The 21,781-nt window shown below is 45.3% G+C and overlaps 1 protein-coding gene across 9 annotated transcripts in view; it reads left to right on the forward strand.

Moving 5' to 3' along the window:
- The window catches only part of CNBP (CCHC-type zinc finger nucleic acid binding protein), an 81,055-nt gene extending 62,657 nt beyond the window's left edge, over positions 1-18,398 (forward strand). For 2 of the 9 annotated variants that reach the window (XM_051851777.2, XM_070051021.1), the window contains exons 4-7: positions 15,319-15,435; positions 15,555-15,647; positions 15,821-16,019; positions 17,311-18,398. In XM_051851777.2, the coding sequence (XP_051707737.1) occupies positions 15,333-15,435; positions 15,555-15,647; positions 15,821-16,019; positions 17,311-17,428 (513 nt within the window). In that variant the 5' untranslated portion in view covers positions 15,319-15,332 and the 3' untranslated portion in view covers positions 17,429-18,398. Of the gene's footprint in view, positions 1-2,808; positions 3,121-15,318; positions 15,457-15,554; positions 15,648-15,815; positions 16,020-17,310 lie in introns of those variants that run through there. The other 7 variants (XM_017343716.3, XM_008260336.4, XM_070051015.1 and 4 more) reach the window with 7 other exon arrangements.
- Positions 18,399-21,781: the final 3,383 nt, after the last annotated feature.

The following is a 21,781-nucleotide window of genomic DNA, read 5'->3' on the forward strand; positions in this document are numbered from 1 at the left end:
TTCTTTTTCAACATCTCTAGTGAAAGGGGTACACCCCGGGGCAAGTTCAGGCAATACAAATACTGTAGGGAAATTTCATTAGTCTACTCTGAAGACGGTCATAATACCCTGTAGCTGTTACTGTTACTGTTCCTAGAGCCAAGCAGTAAAGCTCACAACATGTTTTCTTTCTTTCTTTTTTTTTTTTTTTGCTATGTAAGCTCTTTTAAAACCTGTGGAACACTGTTGGGTACTTCTTTGTCACATTCAATCTCATTTTCTGTAGCTGCTTTTTTTAATAAGTCTTTTTTTTAAAAGATTTATTTATTTATTCAAAATCAGTTACACAGAGAGAGGAGAGGCAGAGAGAGAGAGATCTTCCATCCGATGGTTCACTCTCCAATTGGCCGCAATGGCCGGAACTGCGCCAGTCTGAAGCCAGGAGCCAGGAGCTTCTTCCGGGTCTCCCACGTGGGTGCAGGGGCCCAAGGACTTGGACCATCCTCTACTGCCTTCCCAGGCCACAGCAGAGAGCTGGATCAGAAGAGGAGCAGCCAGGTCTTGAACTGGCACCCATATGGGATGCCAGCGCTTCAGACTAGGGCATTAACTCACTGCACCACAGCGTCGGCCCCTTAGCTGATTTTTTTTTTTAAGATTTATTTATTTCTTTGAAAGGTAGAGTTAGAGAGAAGCAGAGGCAGAGGCAGATAGAGAGAGAGAGAGATCTTCCATCTGCTGGTTCACTTTCCAGATGGCCATAACAGCTGGAGCTGTGCTGATCTGAAGCCAGGAGCCAGGAGCTTCTTCTGGGTCTTCCATGTAGGGGCAGGGGCCCAAAGACTTGGGCCATCTTCTACTTCCCAGGCCATAGCAGGGAGCTGGTTTGGAAGTGGAGCTGCCAGAACTTGAACTGGCACCCATATGGGATACCAGCACTGCAGGCAGCAGCTTTACCCGCTACGCCACAGAACCAGCCCTCTTCAGCTGTTTTTTAAAGTTTTAATATTAGGAACATGCTGGGTCTACCATCAACAGCAAACACTTTATGCAGCATCACAGTGGAAATGGTAAACAAAAAACACACTTTATGACTATTTGAACTTGTTCTCCTGGTGTAGTGTGGATGCATCCAGGCCTTGTGTAGGATATTTTGTGCTTTTCGAACTCAGTGTTAGAGCTTAAGAAGTTACTATTTTCTCTGCAATTGATACTCTACACCCTCCTTCAAAGTCTATAAAGATTAATCAGATTAGGGAGGGGAAATCTATAAAGCTGTGAAAGCATTTTGGTAATAAGACCATATATAATACAAAATCCCATTTTACAACTGACAACTCCAGTGTTATAGGTCAGTACATGAACTACTATGCATTTATTTAGTCTGATTGGAAATGGAGCTTTTCCAAATTGGATTTTAAAACATTTTTACTTTACATTGTTTAGGATAAAAAAAGTTTAAAACAGCTGTAGTGGTTTTTTTTTTTTAAGATTTATTTATTTACTTGAAAGAGTTACACACAGAAAGAGAAGGAGAGGCAGAGAGAGAGAGAGAGAGAGAGGTCTCTATCCACTGGTTCACTCCCCAGTTGGCTGCAATGGCTGGAGCTGCGCTGATCCGAAGCCAGGAGCCAGGAGCTTCTTCCGGGTCTCCCATGTGGGTGCAGGGGCCCAAGGTCTTGAGCCATCTTGTACTGCTTTCCCAGGCCACAGCAGAGAGCTGAATCGGCAGTGGGGCAGCCAGGACTCAAACCGGAGGCCATATGGGATGCCGGCCCTGCAGGCAGCGGCTTTACCCACAATGCCACAGCGCCGGCCCCAGCTTGTTTTAAAGCCCTAAGTTCACTCTGATAACTGCTACCCTTGACTGGCAGTGTTGAGCATCATCTGCCACCTGCCTCCCAGTGATTACGCACTAGTGATCTGAACCCAGGGTCAGTTCCTGATGCTCAGCACAAGGGCTCTCGACCCCTCCTCACCAGCCTGATTTCACAAACCACAGCCTCCGAACCAGGAGGGCGCAGAGCAGGGGCAAAAGCGGATGCAGCACACACAGCCGTCGGCAGAACCGCTGCTGCCAACAGGGACCGCTCGGCCCTCCTCTCAACTGCCCCGTGCACTTAACTTCAAAGGAATGCAAAGCCGCTTGATGGGATCCACGGACAGGGCGTGAGTAATGAACCGAGTCATCTTAAGACCCGTTAGAGCTGCAGAGATTTGGGGTTCGCCCATTCCCCCCACCACGTTTCTAATAAAAGCCATTCCAAACGGGGCGCAACGTTCTAGAACAGTTCACTTGGTGCTGAACAGTCACTGGGTGATGACAGCCGCCTCTGTTATCATCCTCAAGGTATCTATGACCACACTCACCACCTCTTTTGAAGAAAATAAACTAGAAGCCACTGGTGACCGTGACAGCCCGCCCTCTCACCCCCTCAGGTCCCAGCGCGCTACACGGGTCACAGGGGGAATTGTGAGGCGGTGCCCTGCACCCCATTCACAGCTCCCCCCAGGCGAGGCCGCGCCCTCACCAGGCCTTTATTTCCGCAGGAATTTTAGCGAAAGCCAAAACAGACCTCCGGGTCTGCGGCCTAGTACCACGGCCACTTTCCGTTCCTGGAAATCGGGCCCTGTTCTGATAGCCCAGCGCCTAGGGGCAGATTGAGAAGGGGAAAGAACTTCCCCGGGCCCCAAGCTAATCAGAATCCCCTCACCCAGCCCCGGCCCCTGGCATCCCCGGGCTCCAGCGGCCCGGCGGGGCGTGGCCCGGACTCCGGGAAGAGGCCCGGGGTGGGGCCCCGAGGCCAGGGGCCAGGGCCCAGGCGGGAAAGGCCGCGCGCGGCGCACGCCGGGAAGGGCCGCGGCGCGCTGTGGTAAGAGCCCGCCCCGCCCCGCGCCGCGCTTGGGATGGGCGGACCCTCCCCGCGGGCGGCTCTGATTGGTCGGTCGAGCCTCGCGCGCTGATTGGCCGTGTGGGCGAGGCGGAGGAGAGCCGTGCGCAGCGGCGTGTGTGGGGCCGTGTGCAGACCCGCGTGTGGCGCAGGCAAGGACCCTGAAAATAAACAGCCGCTAGCTTGCGAGCCGCCTTCTCCGGGCCTGCGTCCGAGTCTCCGCTGCTGCGGGCCCGCTCCGACGCCGAAGGTGAGAGCTGGGGAGGGTGGGCGCCGGGGCTGGCGCGAGCCGCGGTGTGGGCCGCGGGCCGAGGCAGGCGAGGAGGGTAGAGAGCGGTGGGGCGACGATGGCGGCCGCACTTTGGCCTGCGCTGCTGCTGCGTCAGGCGGGAAGCCCGGCTTCTGCCTCCGCGTCGGACTGGGGTTTCCGGCGCGCCGCGGTCTGGCGACCCTGCCGGCCCTCCTCCTGCCCCGAGAAGCGGGGCTGCCGCGCGTCGGGACCCGCTCCAGGCCAAGGCCGCACCCCAGGCCGCAGGCTTCCGGCGAGGGAGGCCCGACCCGCGCGCCCTTGGGAGCTGAGGCGTCGGGGGCGCGGGGCGCGGGGCCGAGGGTCGATTTGGCGGGAACTTAGTGGAGGGAGGCCGTGGGGTGGGGACGGACCCTGGCTGCGGGGGAAGGGGGGTGGGGAGGGCTCTCGTGCGGGCCATGTGCCGGGGCGGTGGGCCCGCGGGCCATGTGCCAAGAGTTCTGGGAGCCTTCGAAACAGGCCCTTGAGGAAGTCCTTGTGTTAGGGGTGGCCGGACGTTCCGCTGGAAGACTCGGGGGCCTTTGGAATTCATGCTCTCCACAGTCGTTTCCTGAGCCTTGAATTTTTTCTTCTTTTTAATCGTCATTTAAATTCCCTTTTTTAAGTTGCCTGTTTCAGTCTGCCGTTGAAAAAGGGTAGGCTAGGACTCACTTTTCCTCTGTCAGCGTGATTTAGTTTGCGGGGGCTTTTAAGAAACCTCGTTGTCAGAACAGAAAAAAATCAATTTGTCAACCCCCCAGGACCATAGCAGCAGCAGTAGTCTTTGGATCGTTTCTTGGATTAATTAAGCGGATACGAATTACAAGTGAGACACGACGTTTAATTAGCCAGGCCCCATCTAGATTTTCCATAACGTGAAAACCTATTTTAGAACGGCATAATCGCCCGCATTTGGATTTGGGTGTTGATTTTATTATGGCTAAGGCGTCTGCTAGTTGCCACATGTTAGCCACATGGCCTCAGCCACGGAGCACTTGCAGAGGAAGTGACTACATCTGGGCTTGGGGGTCTTAAAGGATTGCTCCGTAATCATCTGGGACTTCAGGTACCGTGTTTCAGGCAATAATTCAGAAGGTGCCACGGAAGCGGTACAGTGAAGAAGCTAAAAGTCCGAATATTTTTTTTTTTTGCCTTTTTGTAAAGTAAAGGTGCATTAATATACATTCCCGCCTTGCTGCTGGATTACATTTTTTAAGAGTACTTTCCCCCCTTTTCTGTTGTTTGAGCCAATTTTGTAGAGACAACCAATTAATCGTTGCATTGGTGAGTTAATGTTTGAATTTAAACTAGCCCTTTTTTTTTTTTATTCGTTTCCTCAAACAGTGTAAATTGAGCATGAGACTTTGAGGATTTTAAAAAGGTGTATGGAATGTCGTCCCTGTTTCTTAGGGTTTTTTTCCTTCCTGTCAGTTTATAAGAAATTCTTATAAAGCATTCAAACTCCTGTAAATCAGTTGAGCCTGATTCTTGTCTACCAGTAGCTCAGCAGGTAGTGGTACATAAAAAAAATGTATTAGAGTCTCAAAGGCTGAATTTAGGACTTGAAGTGTTTTCCAAATTGATTTACTCTTGGTAAATTTTTTTTTAATATACTGGTCATGCATACCTACACCTACCTGCATTCCTCTCCTTAGAAATAAAGTTTTTCCCATAAACCAAAGGTCCACATTCCTTTTCATACTGATAACCAGAGATAATGAATTTCGAACAGATGTGCAGTGTCGTAACTGATTTTGAAAAAACTCAGTGAAAGACCAAGGATATTTAAGATGTAAATGAATTTTTTAACATGGTTTGTGACTGAGTTCTTAACTTTAAAATTCAGCAAAAAATGTGTGGCGCAAACATGAGAATGTGCCAGATGGGTGTTTAAAAGAGATGGGGCCACCTTTGGACTAAACACTTGACCACAGAGAGATTGTGCTTTTTTCTCCCTGCAGGAATGGGAGTTAAACCGTGCTGGCTCTTTGCTCTCCCAGCCCCCTGGTAGTAAGTGGAGAGCCTCTCTCTGTTCTGTGTTGGTAGAATCCCTGTTCTGGCAGTTTCAATCGCTGCTGCAGTAAGGGAATGCCCCATTGAGATTCCAGCAAGCTCTGCGGCATTTTCATATTGTAGGAAGCTACTGGGATAATAAAGCGTTTGATGGCAACGAAGATTCAGGTTCTAAGTAGAGGATTTTGTTAATTAGGAACATAAAAGTCTACAGCGATCACCGGGAGTGGCTCCTTAATTACAAATGGTGGGGATATTAACTATAAAGGCAAATTGCCAGTGTTTGTGTGTCATGAAGGGAAAAAAAATCTTGGCCTAAAAATTCAAGAAAGGTGTATGGCATAGCGAACACACTGTGAATGAGTTCAGAGTCATGGCCGTAGATGAGTAGAGAGAAAAACAGAAGGTAATTTTCATATTAAAACTCAAATGAACTTTTTTTTTTTTACTTGCTAAATGGTGATATTCTTGTGTAGTATGTTTGAAGGAAGGAGTAAGTTGGGTGTCCTGTTAAAAATAGCATTTTCGTGTACTTTATTCTAACCAAATCCTCTGGTGAGGATTTAGAGCTAGGCTGTTAAAATTCTGAGTCTGGTACTTTCTGGCTGTACTGGCTTGGGTAAGTTGCTTGGTCTCAGATATTCAATGTCCTTATTAAAATGGAGCAAGAACACATAACTTGTGTTGTAAGACATAGATATGTGTATTAATTCCTGACTCATAGTAGATATTCAGCTATTAAAACCCTTCAGAGATAAATGGATATAATTAACTAGGGTCGGGGAATAAATGCAGGAGCTTGGGTAACAGAATTAGTTCCAGTAATCTCTTCTCCATTATTCTGGTTAGAGTACAGAAATGTGTCTTGCTTCCATTGAACCTGTACTTTTGTTTTTATTACAGCAGGCTTCAGTACTGTGTTGGGAACACCAAACTGATTAATTTGTAGTAAAATAATGAGTGAATGCGTTCAGAGGGTGCAGAAGTGTCACTTTGGGCTAAATGCAGGGAGGGCAGGAACAGAGATGCGGGAGGGATAATCCCGAGCTTGGGGGAAATAACTAGGATATATGTCACACAAATGTGAATCTTCGTTGCCAGTTTGCCTTCACTGACATGAGTACCAGACTGTTTTAAAGATTTACTTTTATTTATTTGAAAGGCAGCATTAGAGACAGAAGGAGGTACAGAGCAAGATCTTTCATCTGCTGGTTCACTCCCCCAGTGACTGCAATAGCAGGGGCTGGGCCAGGCTGAAGCCAGGAGCTTCATCTCGGTCTCCCACATGGGACAGGGGCCCAAGGACTTGGGCCTTCTGCTGTTGCTTTCCCAGTTGCACTAGCAGAGAGATGGACTGGAAGTAGAGCAGCCTGGAACAAACTGGCACCAAAACAGGATGCTGCCATTGCAGGTGGTGGCCCAACCCACCAAGCCATATCACCGGCCCCTGTACCAGACTTAAGACACAAAACCACCAGACCTCTTAAATCTAATAGTGTACAGAATATGGTCCAGGCTAGTAACACGGGTTGCGCCAGTTTGTGTCCCAGCTGCTCCAGCTACAATTCAGCTCCCTGCTAATGCACCAGGGAAGCAGCAACTGCACCAACATGGGAGACAAGGGTGAAGCTCCTGGCTTGGACCTGGCCCAGCCCTGGCCATTACGTCCATCTGGGAAGTGAATCAGATGATGGGAGATTTCTGTCTCTCCGTATCTGTAACTCTGCCTTTCAAATAAATAAATCTTAAAAAAAAAAAAAAAAAAAAAAAAAACTAGTAACAACAGTTTCAAATCTCTACCCTAGAAAATAGATTGAATATAAGCAGCAACAGGAATGCTAGGGATAAAAGTAACCCTAGCAAAGCATGATTTGTATTGGGCAGATGGCACTGTTTCATCGTTTCCCTGATACCTCCTGGACACCAGGGACAGCTGGCATAATTCAAGAGGCATTATCACCTCTTGAAGTATTGTTTGTGTCTGAAATTTTTTTTCTATAATGTACATTTTTAAGATTTATTTATCCTAAAGTCAGAGTTACGCAGAGAGTTCCATCTGATGGTTCACTCCCCAATTGGCCGCAACAGCCAGAGCTGTGCCGATCCGAAGCCAGGAGGTTCCTCCGGGTCTCCCACAAGGGTGCAGGGGCCCAAGGACTTGGGCCATCTTCTGCTGGTTTCCCAGGCCATAGCAGAGAGCTGAATCAGAAGTGGAGCAGCTGGGTTTCGAGCCGGCGCTTCAGACCAGGTGTTAACCTGCTGTGCTACAGCACTGGCCCCTGAAAATTTTATATATACAAATTGAAACTGAGAGTTGAAACTTAAAAGCATTTCTAGGGAGTGGGTATTTGGTGCCTTGGTTAAGCTGCTGCTTATGATGCCTGCATCACATATCCCAGTGTCTGGGATGGAGTCCCAACTCCACTTTGAATTCCAGCTTCTTGCTGAGGTGCACCCTGGGAGTTAACATGTGATGGCACAAGTAGTTGGGTCCCTGACACCAAGACCTTGTTGGAGTTCCTGGTCCCCTATTTCAACCTTGCCAGGCCTTGGCTCTTGTGGGCATGAATGAACCAGCAGATGGAAGATTTCTTTTAATAAATTAAAAATAAATGCATCTGATTTCTGATAGTTGAAAATGTGAATCACTTGAAAATCACCCACTTTTCCTCTTAATCTCTTTGTCATTGTATTGAGGAAATGGGCTATAAAATGGGAGATACGAATTTTTTTTTAAAGATTTATATTTTTACTTGAGAGGCAGAGTTACAGACAGAAGGAGAGGGTCTTGCATCCAATGATTCAGTCCCCAAATGGCCACAGCGGCCAGACGTGGGCCCATCAGGAGCCTGGAGCCTCTTCTGGATCTCCCATACGTGTGCAGGGGCCCAAGCACTTGGGCCATCCTCTACTTCTTTCCCAGGCCATCAGCAGGGAGCTGGTCTGGAAGTGTATCAGCTGGGACACCAACTGTCGCCCATATGGATGCTGGCACCACAGGCCGATGCTCAACCTGTGCCAAGGTGGCTCCACTTTTAACCTGCTGTGTAGGCATTGTAATGCGTTGTGTGTATAAGCCAGTGGTTAAGCTGTTTTAAGTGTTTAATCCAGACTTACCCAAAATCTACCAAAATCTAATTCTTTTACTGCTTTGTCAGGGTACATCATTGCAGTGTAGATATGTGTTTTTTTTGTTTGTTTTTATTTATTTATTTATTTATTTATTTTTTAATTAAAAGCAAGAGAATCTGTCCTCCTGCTGCCTGACAACAGTGAAAATACAGTCTTTTGGTGGCCCCCGCCCCAGCCTTAAGTTACTATATGTGCAGCATTCCGTAAAATAGTACCAGCGTCTGATTGTGAATTCTTGGAGAAAATCCTGGGTGGCTGCTGGTTTAAGTGACCTCAGGTGAAAATGCCTCAGACATAGATGTACGTTGCGTTAAATAATCTAAAATGTGCTTTCATTGCTTAACATGCAACAGCTTAGCTTTATTACAAATAGGAATCACAAAAAGAACATCTGAAAGTAGAAGTTAATTCTGTCATGCTTTGTTTTCTGTTTTTTCAGTTGTATTGGGACTGTCTTTAGGGTGGTGGACCTCTGTTAGCGGAACTGGATCCTAAAACTTAATTGGCACAGAATCTGACCTATGATTTCCCAAAGCTGGGAGTTTCAGAGAGTGATTAGAGTTACTCTTTAATGAGTATGTATTTGAAAATATATTGTTAACTTTGATGTGTCTTGCTTTCATGATTGCTTAATTCTTGTGATAGCAAGAACTTTGAGTGCTTTTTTGTACTTACATTGGATTGAGTCCATACAAGATAGATAGTTTCATTCAGCAAATAACTATAAACATCCCCCACCAGCAATTAAAATACCGAGCTACATAACTGCTGCTGAAAGGATAGCTATATAGAGAATAGTGATAGTTCAAAGGTAAATTATTTGGGCTTTGCCCTCAAAGAACATGATAAAAGTCTGTATGGTAATTCCACCAGACAGATACTATCAAAGTGTCACAAGTTTTAACAGGAAGAATAGTTTCAGACTGGAATATATGGCCAGAGTTGGCATTTGAGTTGGTCCTTGAAGGCTGACAAGGTTGTGACAGGTGGAGGGTGAGGACAAGAGGACATGCAATGAAATTACAGCCGGGAGCTGTCCCAGACATTGAGAATAATAGTCAACTTTATCAGCTTGGCCTTCCTTTAGTTTCCTTAGGAATAACATGAAATTCTCTAAAGACCTTTTTTTTTCTGGACAGGCAGAGTGGACAGTGAGAGAGACAGAAAGGCCTTCCTTTTTGCCGTTGGTTCACTCTCCGATGGCTGCCGCGGCCGGTGTGCTGCGGCCGGCGCATCACGCTGATCCAAAGTCAGGAGCCAGGTGCTTCTCCTGGTCTCCCATGGGGTGCAGGGCCCAAGCACTTGGGCCATCCTCCACTGCACTCCCGGGTCACAGCACAGAGCTGGCCTGGAAGAGGGGCAACCAGGACTAGAACAGGGTGTGCCGGCGCTGCAGGCAGAGGATTACCCTATTGAGCCACGGCTGCTGGCCTAAAGACATTTTTTAAACAAGATAAAATATTTCTTTTGTTTTGTTTTAAAAGATGTATTTATTTGAAAGGCGGAGTTACAGAGAGAGAGAGAGCTTGTATCTGCTGGTTCACTCCCCTAATGCCGCAACGGCTGAACTGGGCAAGTTTGAAGCCAGGAGCTTCTTCCAGGTCTCATGTAGGCACCAGAGATCCAAGCACTTGGGCCATTCTGTGCTGCTTTCTTAGGTGCATTAACAAGGAGCTGAACCAGAAATAGAGCAGCCAGGACTCTTAGCCAGTGCCCATATGGGATGCCCTCGTCACAGACAGTTGCTTTACTTGCTACACAACAACTTGGGCCCCAGTGACATCCCATTTTTAAAACAATAATGTAAACAAAGGTACATGATAATCATACTTTACAGACTTTCTCAGTGTTTTACAGATATGTGGAGTATTTACAAATGCTGTTCATGTAGTAAAGACTGGTTGGAATTTTCCCTGTGCTTACTCCTCAGTAAATAAGAGTGTATTGGTATTATGTAGACATTTTTAAGAAATAGAGAAAGGCAATTTTCCTAAAAAGAATTAGTTTTAACATTTGGAAATATAGAAATGAGATATAGTTTTAAGATAAACATAAAAGGGGGACTGGCACTGTGGCGCATCAGGTTAAAGCCCCTGCCCAGTGCTGGAATCCCATGTGGGGGCTGGTTCAAGTCCTGGCTGCTCCACTTCCAATCCAGCTCTCTGCTATGGCCTGGGGAAGCAGTAGAAGATAGCCCAAGTTCTTTGGACCCTGCACCATTGTGGGAGACCTGGAAGAAGCTCTGGGCTCCTGGCTTCAGATCAGCTCAGCTCTGGCCGTTGAGATCATCTGGGAGTGCACCAGCAGATGGAAGACTATAGCGCTGGCTCTACCTCTCACTAACTCTTTCAAATAAATAAAAATAAATCTTAAAAAAAAAGTGAACATAAGAATGCCCAAGTTAATATTTTAAAGCACCATTCAGTTAAAGCGTTTACATTCACTATAAAAAATGTTGCAAGAGATCTAACACTAATTGCTGTTATGCAGATTGCACTTAAAAATTGTTGGGTAGTGAAGACCTTAGTAAATACATTTATACATAAGATGAATGTTAGAATGGGGATCTGCCTCCTATGATAAGGAGTATGCTTCTGAAATAATGGACAATACATGGGCTTAATGTTACTAAAGAGCCAAAAGAGCCAAGTCTATCACAAGGGACCAGTTTTTTGGAAATGTAGACCTGCTGTGTGACTGGATTGGCTAAAGGGAGAAAGCAGATTATATACCAGTTACTTAAATCCACTGGAAAGACCTCTTTAAAAATCATGCACCATATGTCAATGGTTTTGTTTTACTTAGGTTTAGTCCTAATTTATTTTAATGAACAATTCTTTTAAAATGTATTTATTTGAAGGCAGAGTTACAGAGAGGGAGGGGCAGAGAAGTCTAACATCTGCAGGTTCACTCCCCAGATGGCCGCAACCTCTGGAGCCACACTAATCCAGAGCCAGGCGCTTCTTCCAGGTCTCCCATGTGGATGCAGAGGCCCAAGGACTTGGGCCATCTTCCACTTCCCTAGGCCATAGCAGAGAGCTGGATTGGAAATGGAGCAGCTGGGACTCAAAACCAGTGCCCATATGGAATGCTGGCACTCGAGCCAGCAGCTTTACCTGCTATGCCACAGCACCAGCCCCTTAATAAACAATTTAAGACTAAAAATTTGTTGACGGGAAAACCAACATCTGAAACTTTGGTGTATAAAAAGTTTTGCCATTGCCACTGAGAGGTGCGTATCTGTTTTTGCAGAGTAGTTTATATAGTCTTATTAGACACTTAACAGGGTAATTTTATTTTTTTATCTAACTTGGATAATGGTGCTTTCCCTGAATAATTCATACTGACGTAACTTTGTAACCAATTTTTGGTTGAGTATTAGAATAAAAGAAATAGAGCTTAATATTTAAAGTTACTTTAAATAGTTGGCTTTCTGTAAGTATTCTCTTTCCCTCCCTGCATATACTTTGGCTTTGAATCTAGAAATAAGACAAAGTGAGGAAAGAAACAATTTGCTAACAGTTGGTTAACAGTTGTTGAGTGGTTACATTTTTTGAGTTGATATTTCTGTCCCAAAAGTAAACCTGAAATTTCAGTTGCTGACTTTATCTTACTGATATCTGATGATTCATTGACAAGGTGAGGCTCATTGATCTGAAAAGCTCCCAAATCCAAAGTTTTTTGAGCACTGACAAATGACATGAGTAGAACATTGTAAGTCATGAGACTTTCATGCGCAAAATTAATCAAATTGTATAAAATCACCATTAGGCTATGTGTGTAAGGTATATGTGAAACCCAAGATAATTGGCATGCTCAGACTTGGGACCCATCCATCCCTAAGATAGCTCATATATGCAAACATTCTTTTTATTTATTTATTTGAAAGAGTTACACAGAGAGGAGGAGAGGCAGAGAGAGCAGTCTTCCATCCACTGGTTTACTGGAGTTGCGCCGATCGGAAGCTAGGAGCCAGGAGCTTCTTGGTCTCCCACGAGGGTGCAGGGGCCCAAGGCTTTGGGCCACCTTCTGCTTTCCCAGGCCACAGCAGAGTGGATTGGAAGTGGAGCAGCAGGTGGCAGCTTTACCTCTACGCCACCATGCTGGCCCCATATATGCAAACATTCTAATCCCAAACACTTTTGGTCTTTCTTGGGCATTTAAGATAAAGGGTACTTAATATACATGTTTTTTCCTTTTCCAGTATGAAACAAGCAGGGTGTTGTGGTTTGTTTGTTTTTAATATTTATTTATTTGAAAGGCAGAGGTAGAGAGAGATAGGTATCTTCCATCTGCTGGTTCACTCCCCAAATGGCCCCAATGGTGGGGCCTGGAGCTTCTTCCATATCTGGGTACAGGGGCTCAAGCACTTGGGCCATTTTCAGCTGCTTTCCCAGGGTATAGCAGAGAGCTGGATTGGAAGTAGAGCAGCAGGGACTTGTACCTGTACCCCTATGGGATGCCAACACTACAGGCAGTGGCTTTACCCACTACACCACAGCACTGGCCCCACAAACAAGTCTTTGTGAAGCAGTGTGAAGGGACTTAATGACTATAGTTTCTTCTGACAAGCAGTGTCCATTATACCTATGGATCCATAAATATGCTGTGCAGCTAAAATGTTAGATTCCTGTCAAAAATCAGATTGCAGAGAATTTGGGATAGTTGAGTACTGAGTTCTTTTGAATATTTGAGAATGGAAGCATTTTGAAACTAAAAACTTAAGCTTAATTATTGCTGCATGTTGCAGTTACTGACACCGAGGGATAAAAAAGATTCATTTATTTGAAAGGATTAAGAGAAAGAGGAAGAGATAGCTCTTTCTACTGGTTCACTTCCTCAATGGCCACAGTGGCCAGCACTGGGCCAGCCTGAAGCCAGGAATTTTATACAGGTCTACTATATGGGTGGCAGGGGCCGACACACCTGGGACATCTTCCACTGCTTTTCTTATGTCATTCATAGGGAGCTGGATTGGAAGTGGAGCAAGCAGGACACTAACTGGCACACGTTAGGGATGTTGGTGTTTTGTGTATTGGTTTTACTTGCTACACCACAATGCCAGCCCCAAGAAGATATTTTAAAAACCTTATGTGTTGGGGCAGCACTGTGACATAGCAGGTAAAGCCATTGCCTGCAGTGCCAGCATCTCATGGTTGCCAGTTCAAGACATGGCTGTTCCACTTCTGATCTAGCTCTCTTGCTATGGTCTGGGAAAGCAGTAGAAAAAGGCCCAAGTCCTTGGGCCCCTGCATCTGTGTGGGAGACCCAGACGAAGCTCCTGGCTTTGGAGAAAGCAGTATTAGATGACCCAAGCGCTTGGGTTCCTGCACCCATGTGGGAGACCCAGAAGATCCTGGCTCCTGGCTTCAGATTGGCTCAGCTCTGGCCACAAATGGCCGTTGTGGCCATTTGTGGAGTGAACCAGTGGCTGGAAGACCTTTCTCTGTCTCTCATCTCACTGTCTAACTCTTCCTCTCAAATAAATAAAACCTTTAAAAAAAAAAAAAAACACCTTATGTGTCATAGTGACAGTAGAATTAAGGGTAAAAATATTCAGATAGGGAAATATGGAAATACTAAATTGTTTCCCATTTCATTCTGTGCTATTCTAGGAATAGCCTTGGTCTATTTTTAGATTGTTACATAAGTACAACATACATTTGCTTTAGTTTTATTTTGAAATACTTAGTTAAGGAGTCGGCTATGGCATTGCAGATATTTTGTTTTAATATAAAATTATGTTACAGAATTCACTTGGAAAGAGAAGATGGGAAAATACAATTTTTTCTTCTGCTGTTTAACTATGGTGTACGTCATTTTTTCCCAATATTTTTTAGTATACCTGTAGGCTAGATATAATTTTTATATATATATATTTTTTCAAAAATATTCTCTGAAAACTGGATGATATCTCAACTGCTGATTTACTCCTTAAATATGTGCAGTAGCTGGGGTTAGGCCAGGCCAAAGCCAGGAGCTGGGAACTCATCTGGTCTCCCACATAGGCTGCAAGGACCCAAGTATTTGAGCCATCACCTGCTACCTCCCAGGATACATATAGAGTAGGAAACTGAAATCAAGAGTGGAGCTGGAATTCAAACCAAGGCACTCAGATAGGAGATGCAGGTATCCCAAGCTGGGTGTGTTCAGCCACATTCTGTGCCCCTCCAGCCAACCCTTGAATTTAGAGCTTGTCTGCTCTAAAACTGTCTCACTTGAGGCAAGTGCTGTGGTATGAATAGATACCGTTTTAAGTGTTAAGGTTACACAGATTATTTTCCATCAATCACCTTCAGGATTTGTACAACTCCCATTAATTTGGGTTATCCAATTTTGTAACCAGTACATGACTTCAGTTTCCCAAAATGAAACCATGTGGCTCATAACCATGAGTGTCTAATTAGTTGTACTTGGAATTGAGTGTTAGCTACTGCTTTTTTTTTTTTAATTTATTTATTTGAAAGGCTGTGTGTGTGTGTTGCTGGCTCACTAGCACAACACAAAGATCTTCCATCCACTGGTTCACTCACCAAAGGGCTTCAATGGCCAGGCTGAAGCCTACTTCATATGTTGGGTGGCAGGGGCCCAAGTACTTGGGCCATCATCCACTGCTTTCTCAGGTGCATTCATGGGGAGCAGGATCAGAAGTGGGATGCCAGGATATGGGAAGCAGCAGCTTAACCCACTGCATCATACCACCCCCAATTATCAAGTGTGTCTGATGACTGTTCATGATACTCTTTTGAAGTCCCAACATCCCATCGATACTTTTCATATACATATTACTCCATATATGCTGCCTGTCACTCATTTCAAAGATCAGAAATTGTATAATATATACATTATCTTACAATTTGCTTTTTACTTTTAATGTTTTAAATAGATGTTTAATTTCCTGTCTAGTGTAGTAGCTAGTTATTTCATCTGAGAATAATTTTACAAAAATGCACTTCTAATGGAATTAAAGCTAGAAATCTCAAGTGGTTTAATGTTGTTATTTTTAATATTTTAAAGATCTAACTGCAGCCATGAGCAGCAATGAGTGCTTCAAATGTGGACGATCTGGCCACTGGGCCCGGGAATGCCCTACTGGTGGAGGCCGTGGTCGTGGAATGAGAAGCCGCGGCAGAGGTGGTTTTACCTCGGATAGAGGTATTTTTGTCGAATAAGAAATTTTGAAATATATCAGTATTTATTAGTATCAAGACTGGTCTAATTAGCCAAATTCTCTTTGTTTTTGTTTAAAATAGGTTTCCAGTTTGTTTCCTCATCTCTTCCAGACATCTGTTACCGCTGTGGTGAGTCTGGCCATCTTGCCAAGGATTGTGATCTTCAGGAGGATGGTAAGTATTTAACACTTCCTTTCATATCCCTCTAGAATTTGGAGAGATGAGCTTTTATACTGCACATAGCATTGGAAGGGATTTTCCACCTTTGAAGTTTTGTGTTGTGGTTTAAAGTATAACTTGATAAAGGTTTTATAGTCTTGGTCTGCTTCTTTTCCTTATTGTTGAAGCCTGCTATAACTGCGGTAGAGGTGGCCACATTGCCAAGGACTGCAAGGAGCCCAAGAGAGAGCGAGAGCAATGCTGCTACAACTGTGGCAAACCAGGCCATCTGGCTCGTGACTGTGACCATGCCGATGAGCAGAAGTGCTATTCTTGTGGAGAATTTGGACACATTCAAAAAGACTGCACCAAGGTGAAGTGCTATAGGTAAGTTGGAATCTCGGTAAAGGAAAACTGCAAATATTTTTCTAGGGATGGATTAGCTATGAGTAAGTAGATGGATTTAATCAGTACTTTTAGTGAAAGCTGTAGCCAGATGAAACCAGCGTTTGGTATACATCCATCCTATCTGTATATCCGTCCATAATTTGCCATGGTAGCTTGTTTATGGCACCTACCTGGACATTTTATAATAATGGAATTTCTTTTTTTTTCTTTTTTTTTTTTTTTTTATTTGACAGGCAGAGTGGAGAGTGAGAGAGAGAGAGACAGAGAGAAAGGTCTTCCTTTACCGTTGGTTCAGCCTCCAATGGCCACTGCGGTCGGCGCGCTGTGGCCGGTGCACCGCACTGATCCAAAGCCAGGAGCCAGGTGCTTTTCCTGGTCTCCCATGCGGGTGCAGGGCCCAAGCACTTGGGCCATCCTCCACTGCACTCCCGGGCCACAGCAGAGAGCTGGACAACCGGGACTAGAACCTGGCACCCCAACGGGGACTAGAACACGGTGTGCCGGTGCCGCAAGGCGGAGGATTAGCCTATTGAGCCGTGGCGCCGGCCGGGGAATTTCTTAATAATTAAACTATGAGTGTTACCATTGTTTGAATCCTCTAGGGAATTGGTTGAAGCTATATAATTCATATACATTGATGTTTTGTCATGTAACAAGAAATATCTGAGTTGACATACAGTACGGTGTACATATATATAACGTTCACTTTGGTAGCTTTTGGTGTATACATACCCATGAAAATGTAAGAGTTTGTGTAGTTCATCTTAGCTCGTGCTTTGGTGCTGATTTCTTATGCAAGAATTTTTTTTTTTTAAGATTATTTATGTATTCTAAAGGCAGAGATAGAAAAGTCTTCCCTCTGTTGGCTCACTCCCCAAATGCTCAATAACTGGAGTTGGTCCAATCCAAAGCCATGGGCCCAAGGACGGACTTGGACTGTCTTCTGCTTTCCCAGGCCTTAGCAGAGAGCTGGGTCAGAAGTGGAGCACCTGGGGCTATAGCCAGCATGCGGGTGGGATGCTGGCATTGCAGGCCTCAGCTTTACCCACTATGCCACAGCGTCAGCCCCAAGAAATTTTAATTCTATAACTTAAACTGTCTGATTAGCTCTATTTAAATCTTCCTTTGCCTTAGTTTATTGACAGTCTATTACTGTGTTTACAAATGTATTGCTTAGCTTGATGGCTTTTTGTTCTGCATTGGATTTTGGTTTAGTGGATCATTTTGCTTTCAGAATGTCATTGTGAAGACTTTCTAATTTCCTTTTTAGGTGTGGTGAAACTGGTCATGTAGCCATCAACTGCAGCAAGACAAGTGAAGTCAACTGTTACCGCTGTGGCGAGTCAGGGCACCTTGCACGGGAATGCACGATCGAGGCTACAGCCTAATTATTTTCCTTTGTCGCCCCTCCTTTTTCTGATTGATGGTTGTATTATTTTCTCTGAATCCTCTTCACTGGCCAAAGGTTGGCAGATAGAGGCTACTCCCAGGCCAGTGAGCTTTACTTGCCGTGTAAAAGGAGGAAAGGGGTGGAAAAAAAACGACTTTCTGCATTTAACTACAAAAAAAGTTTATGTTTAGTTTGGTAGAGGTGTTATATATAATGCTTTGTTAAAGAACCCCCTTTCCGCGCCACTGGTGAATAGGGATTGATGAATGGGAAAAGTCGAGTCAGACCAGTAAGCCCGTTCTGGGCTTCTTGAATATATTCCCATGTAGGAGGTAAAACCAATTCTGGAAGTGTCTGTGAACTTCCATAAATAACTTTAATTTTAGCATAATGATGGCCTTGGATTGTCTGACCTCAGTAGCTATTAAATAACATCAAGTAACATCTGTATCAGGCCCTCATAGAACATACAGTTGGGTGGGAGTAAACAAAATAAAGACAGACATGCGTGTTAGTGGCTATGCGAGAGACATCGAGATAAAAGCCTAAACAGGAACAACTTCATCACAGCGTTGATGCTGAACGTACAGATGATGATGGCAAAGGTTTAGAACACATTTTTTCAAAGACTAAATCTAAAACCCAGAGTAAACATCGATGCTCAGAGTTAGCATAATTTGGAGCTATTCAGGAATTGCAGAGAAATGCATTTTCACAGAAATCAAGATGTTATTTTTGTATACTATATCACTTAGACAACTGTGTTTCATTTGCTGTAATCAGTTTTTAAAAGTCAGATGGAAAAAGCAACTGAAGTCTTAGAAAATAGAAATGTAATTTTAAACTATTCCAATAAAGCTGGAGGAGGAAGGGGAGTTTGACTAAAGTTCTTTTTGTTTGTTTCAGATTTTCATTAATGTACATAGTGCAAAATGCCATATTAAAGAGGGGATTGTGGAGGACTGAAAGCTGACAGTTTGGACTTTTTCTTTTTGTACTAACACAGTCATGACTTCAGTAAAACATAATTGCTATATGAGGACACAAGGTTTGGGAACTTTGAGATGTCTTGCAGAGCTATAGAAAACTTCATTGTAACGATACCTTTTAGTTTTGTGTTTCTTTTGAACATTTCTTTTAAAGATTGACTTATTTGAAAAGGCAGAGAAATCTTGCATCTTAACTCCCCATATGCCTGTCACAGCTAGGCAGAAGGCAGCAGTCTGCGACCCAGTCTGGTTTTCCACGTGGGTGGCAAGGACCGAAGTACTTAAGCCATCACCTGCCTCTCTCCCGACTGTGTGCATCAGGAAGCTGGGTGAGAAGCTAGGGCTCAGCAAGTTGATGTCCCCAGAAGCATCTCGAACACCATGCCAAACACTTGCCCTCCTGCCTTTTATGTTATTGAAAGGTTTTTTATTGTGTGAGAGACAGCTCTCTGACCACAACAGAACCCAACTATTTATCACTACTGCCTCCCAGCATCTATACCAGCCTAATCCTAGGAACTCCCAGTGTGGGATGCCAGCATATTTTGCAAGAAATAGGCCTGGTGTAGTTAGTTCAGGACCACTTTAAATGCATGGCTACTATCTTTGGGACCAAGCAGGTAGAGCTCCAACTAGGTTTCTCATATATATGGGTAGCAGGAACACCAAGCACTTGTGTTATCAAATGCTGCTTTCTCAGGTATATTAGCAGGGAGCTGGATCAGAGGCTGAGTATCTAGGACTCAAGTGCACTCAGTAGAGATGCTGGCTGGCATTGTATTCAGCAGCTTAACTGCCACAGCACAGGTCCCTCCCTGTCTGGTTAAACTCCTTTCAAATGAAAAAGTTAAATTACTGAAACCATGTAGGACTGAGACATATCCATCCTAAAGCAAAATTCTTCACCTAATTGTAAATCTCAAAAAGTTACTGCTTTCAGGACTGGTGCTATGGCATAGCAGGTAAAGCTGCTGCCTATGGCACCAGCATACCATGTGGGTGGCAGTCCCAGCTCCTACACTTCTTTTTTTTTTTTTTTTTTTTTTTTGACAGGCAGAGTGGACAGTGAGAGAGAGAGAGAGAGAGAAAGGTCTTCCTTTGCCGTTGGTTCACCCTCCAATGGCCGCCGCGGCCCGCGCACCGCGCTGATCCGATGGCAGGAGCCAGGAGCCAGGTGCTTTTCCTGGTCTCCCATGGGGTGCAGGGCCCAAGCACCTGGGCCATCCTCCACTGCACTCCCTGGCCACAGCAGAGGGCTGGCCTGGAAGAGGGGCAACCGGGACAGAATCCGGCGCCCTGACTGGGACTAGAACCCGGTGTGCCGGCGCCGCTAGGCGGAGGATTAGCCTAGTGAGCCGCGGCGCCGGCCCTACACTTAATTATTTTTTAAAATATTTATTTGATACTGTACTTAGTGAAAAGGCTGAGAAACGATTATTATTTATTTGAAAGGCAGAGCTACAGAGAGGGAGAGAAGTCTTCTATCTGCTGGTTCACTCTGCAGATGGCCACAATGGCCGGAGCTGTGCTGATCTGGAGCTAGGAGCTTCTTCCGGGTCTCCCAGGCAGGTGAAAACACCCAAGGACTTGGGCCATCTTCTACTACTATCCCAGGCCATAGCAGAATTCGAAGTGGAGTAGCTGGGGCCTGAACTGGTACCCGATGCCAGTGCTGCAGGTAGTGGCTTTACCTGCTGTGCAACAGCAGTCCGCTCCCCTCCCCCCCCAACACTGAATGGTAGGATGGGCATAGGCTACCAGTAGTAAACAGTCCCCTTCAAGTGCAAGAACATGGGGGCTGGCGGTGTGATGTATTAGGCTGAGCCTCTGCCTGCATCACCAGCTGCTGCTCCTGATGCAGTTCTGCTTATGGCCTGGGAAGCCAGTAGAAGATGGCCCCGGTGCTTGGGCCCCTGCACCCATGTGGGAGACTAAGAGGCTCCTGGCTTCAGACCGGCACAGCTCCAGCCATTGTGGCCCTTTGGTGAACCAGTGAAGAATGAAGATATTTTTATCCCTCTGTAACTCTACCTCAAGTTAATCCTTAAAAAAAATGGGAGAAAATGAGAAAAGGAATTTTGGGTTGATTGCAAGCAATTTCAAAGCTGAGCAAATACCAAGGTTTCAAAATGATCTGGGACACAAGCCTCCTGAGAAAGGCAATACCTAGTCAGCTGAATAGGTTTATCAGCCTGTTGACTGCCTATAGTTTGAGGAGTTAAATGGCCTCCATTTTGTCCTTTGTCACAGGTTAAACTGATAGTGGTTCTTCTGGTGTAAAATTCCCACAGAACTGTAGATCTTCTGTGTGTGTCATGGGAATTCACTCCGTTAGAGAAATGTGAGGGAATAATTTTAGCTTCAGCCCTGGCTCTTGCCAAGGTGGTTCCTAGTTTCTGCCATTTTGTTGCCCCCTCCCCCCAAGTATTTATTTGAAAGGCAAAGTTAGCAATATTCTCCTTCTACTGGTTCACTCTCAATGGCCGCAACGGCCAGGATTGGGACAGGTCAAAAGCCAGGATTTCTCAGGTAGGTGCAAGGACCCAAGCACTTGAGCCATCTGCTGCTTCCAGGTACATTAGCAGAAAGCTGGATCAGAAGTGGGGCAACCAGGACTCCAACTGCTGCCCTTGTGGGATGCCGGCACTGTAGGTGGTGGCTTAACCCACTATGCCATAGGGCCAGCCCCTAGCAGCACTTTTAATGTCAGTATTTAGTAGGTCAATTTAAAAATTTTTAAGATTATTTACCTCAAAGAGTTACACAGAGAGGAGAGGCAGAGAGAGAGGTCTTTCATTCGATGGTTCACTCCCCAAATGGCCGCAACGGCCGGAGCTGCACCAATCTGGAGCCAGGAGCTTCTTCCGGGTCTCCCACATGGGTGCAGGGGCCCAAAGACTCGGGCCATCTTCTGTTGCTTTTCTGGGCCATAGAGAGCTGGGCAGGTAGTGGAGCAGCTGGGTCTTGAACCAGTGCCAATATGGGATGCCAGCGCTTCAGGCCAGGGCGTTAACCCACTGTGCCACAGCGCTGGCCCCAGTAGGTCAATTTTAAAAATCTGAAAATCAGAGTGATAAATCTTCCAGCTGCTGATTCACTCCCTGTCTCCTGGGTGGGTTGCAGGCCATTGAAGGACAGTGGCCTTTGTTACTTGCCCTGGTGAGTTAGGGAGCTGAATGGGAAGTGGAGCAAACAACTTCAACGGGTGCTCATGTACTTCAGATACCAAGAACCCCAGGCCTTACTCATAAAGATTTATTTTCTTTCTTTTCTTAGTTCTCACTAATGGGGGTGTTCCCATCCATATTTCTATAACAGCCAGCCTTCTAAGTTTTTGCTCTTCTCAATTTTTCAGCCTCTGC

This window comes from Oryctolagus cuniculus, chromosome 10 (genome assembly GCF_964237555.1).
Source record: "Oryctolagus cuniculus chromosome 10, mOryCun1.1, whole genome shotgun sequence".
NCBI lineage: Eukaryota > Metazoa > Chordata > Mammalia > Lagomorpha > Leporidae > Oryctolagus > Oryctolagus cuniculus.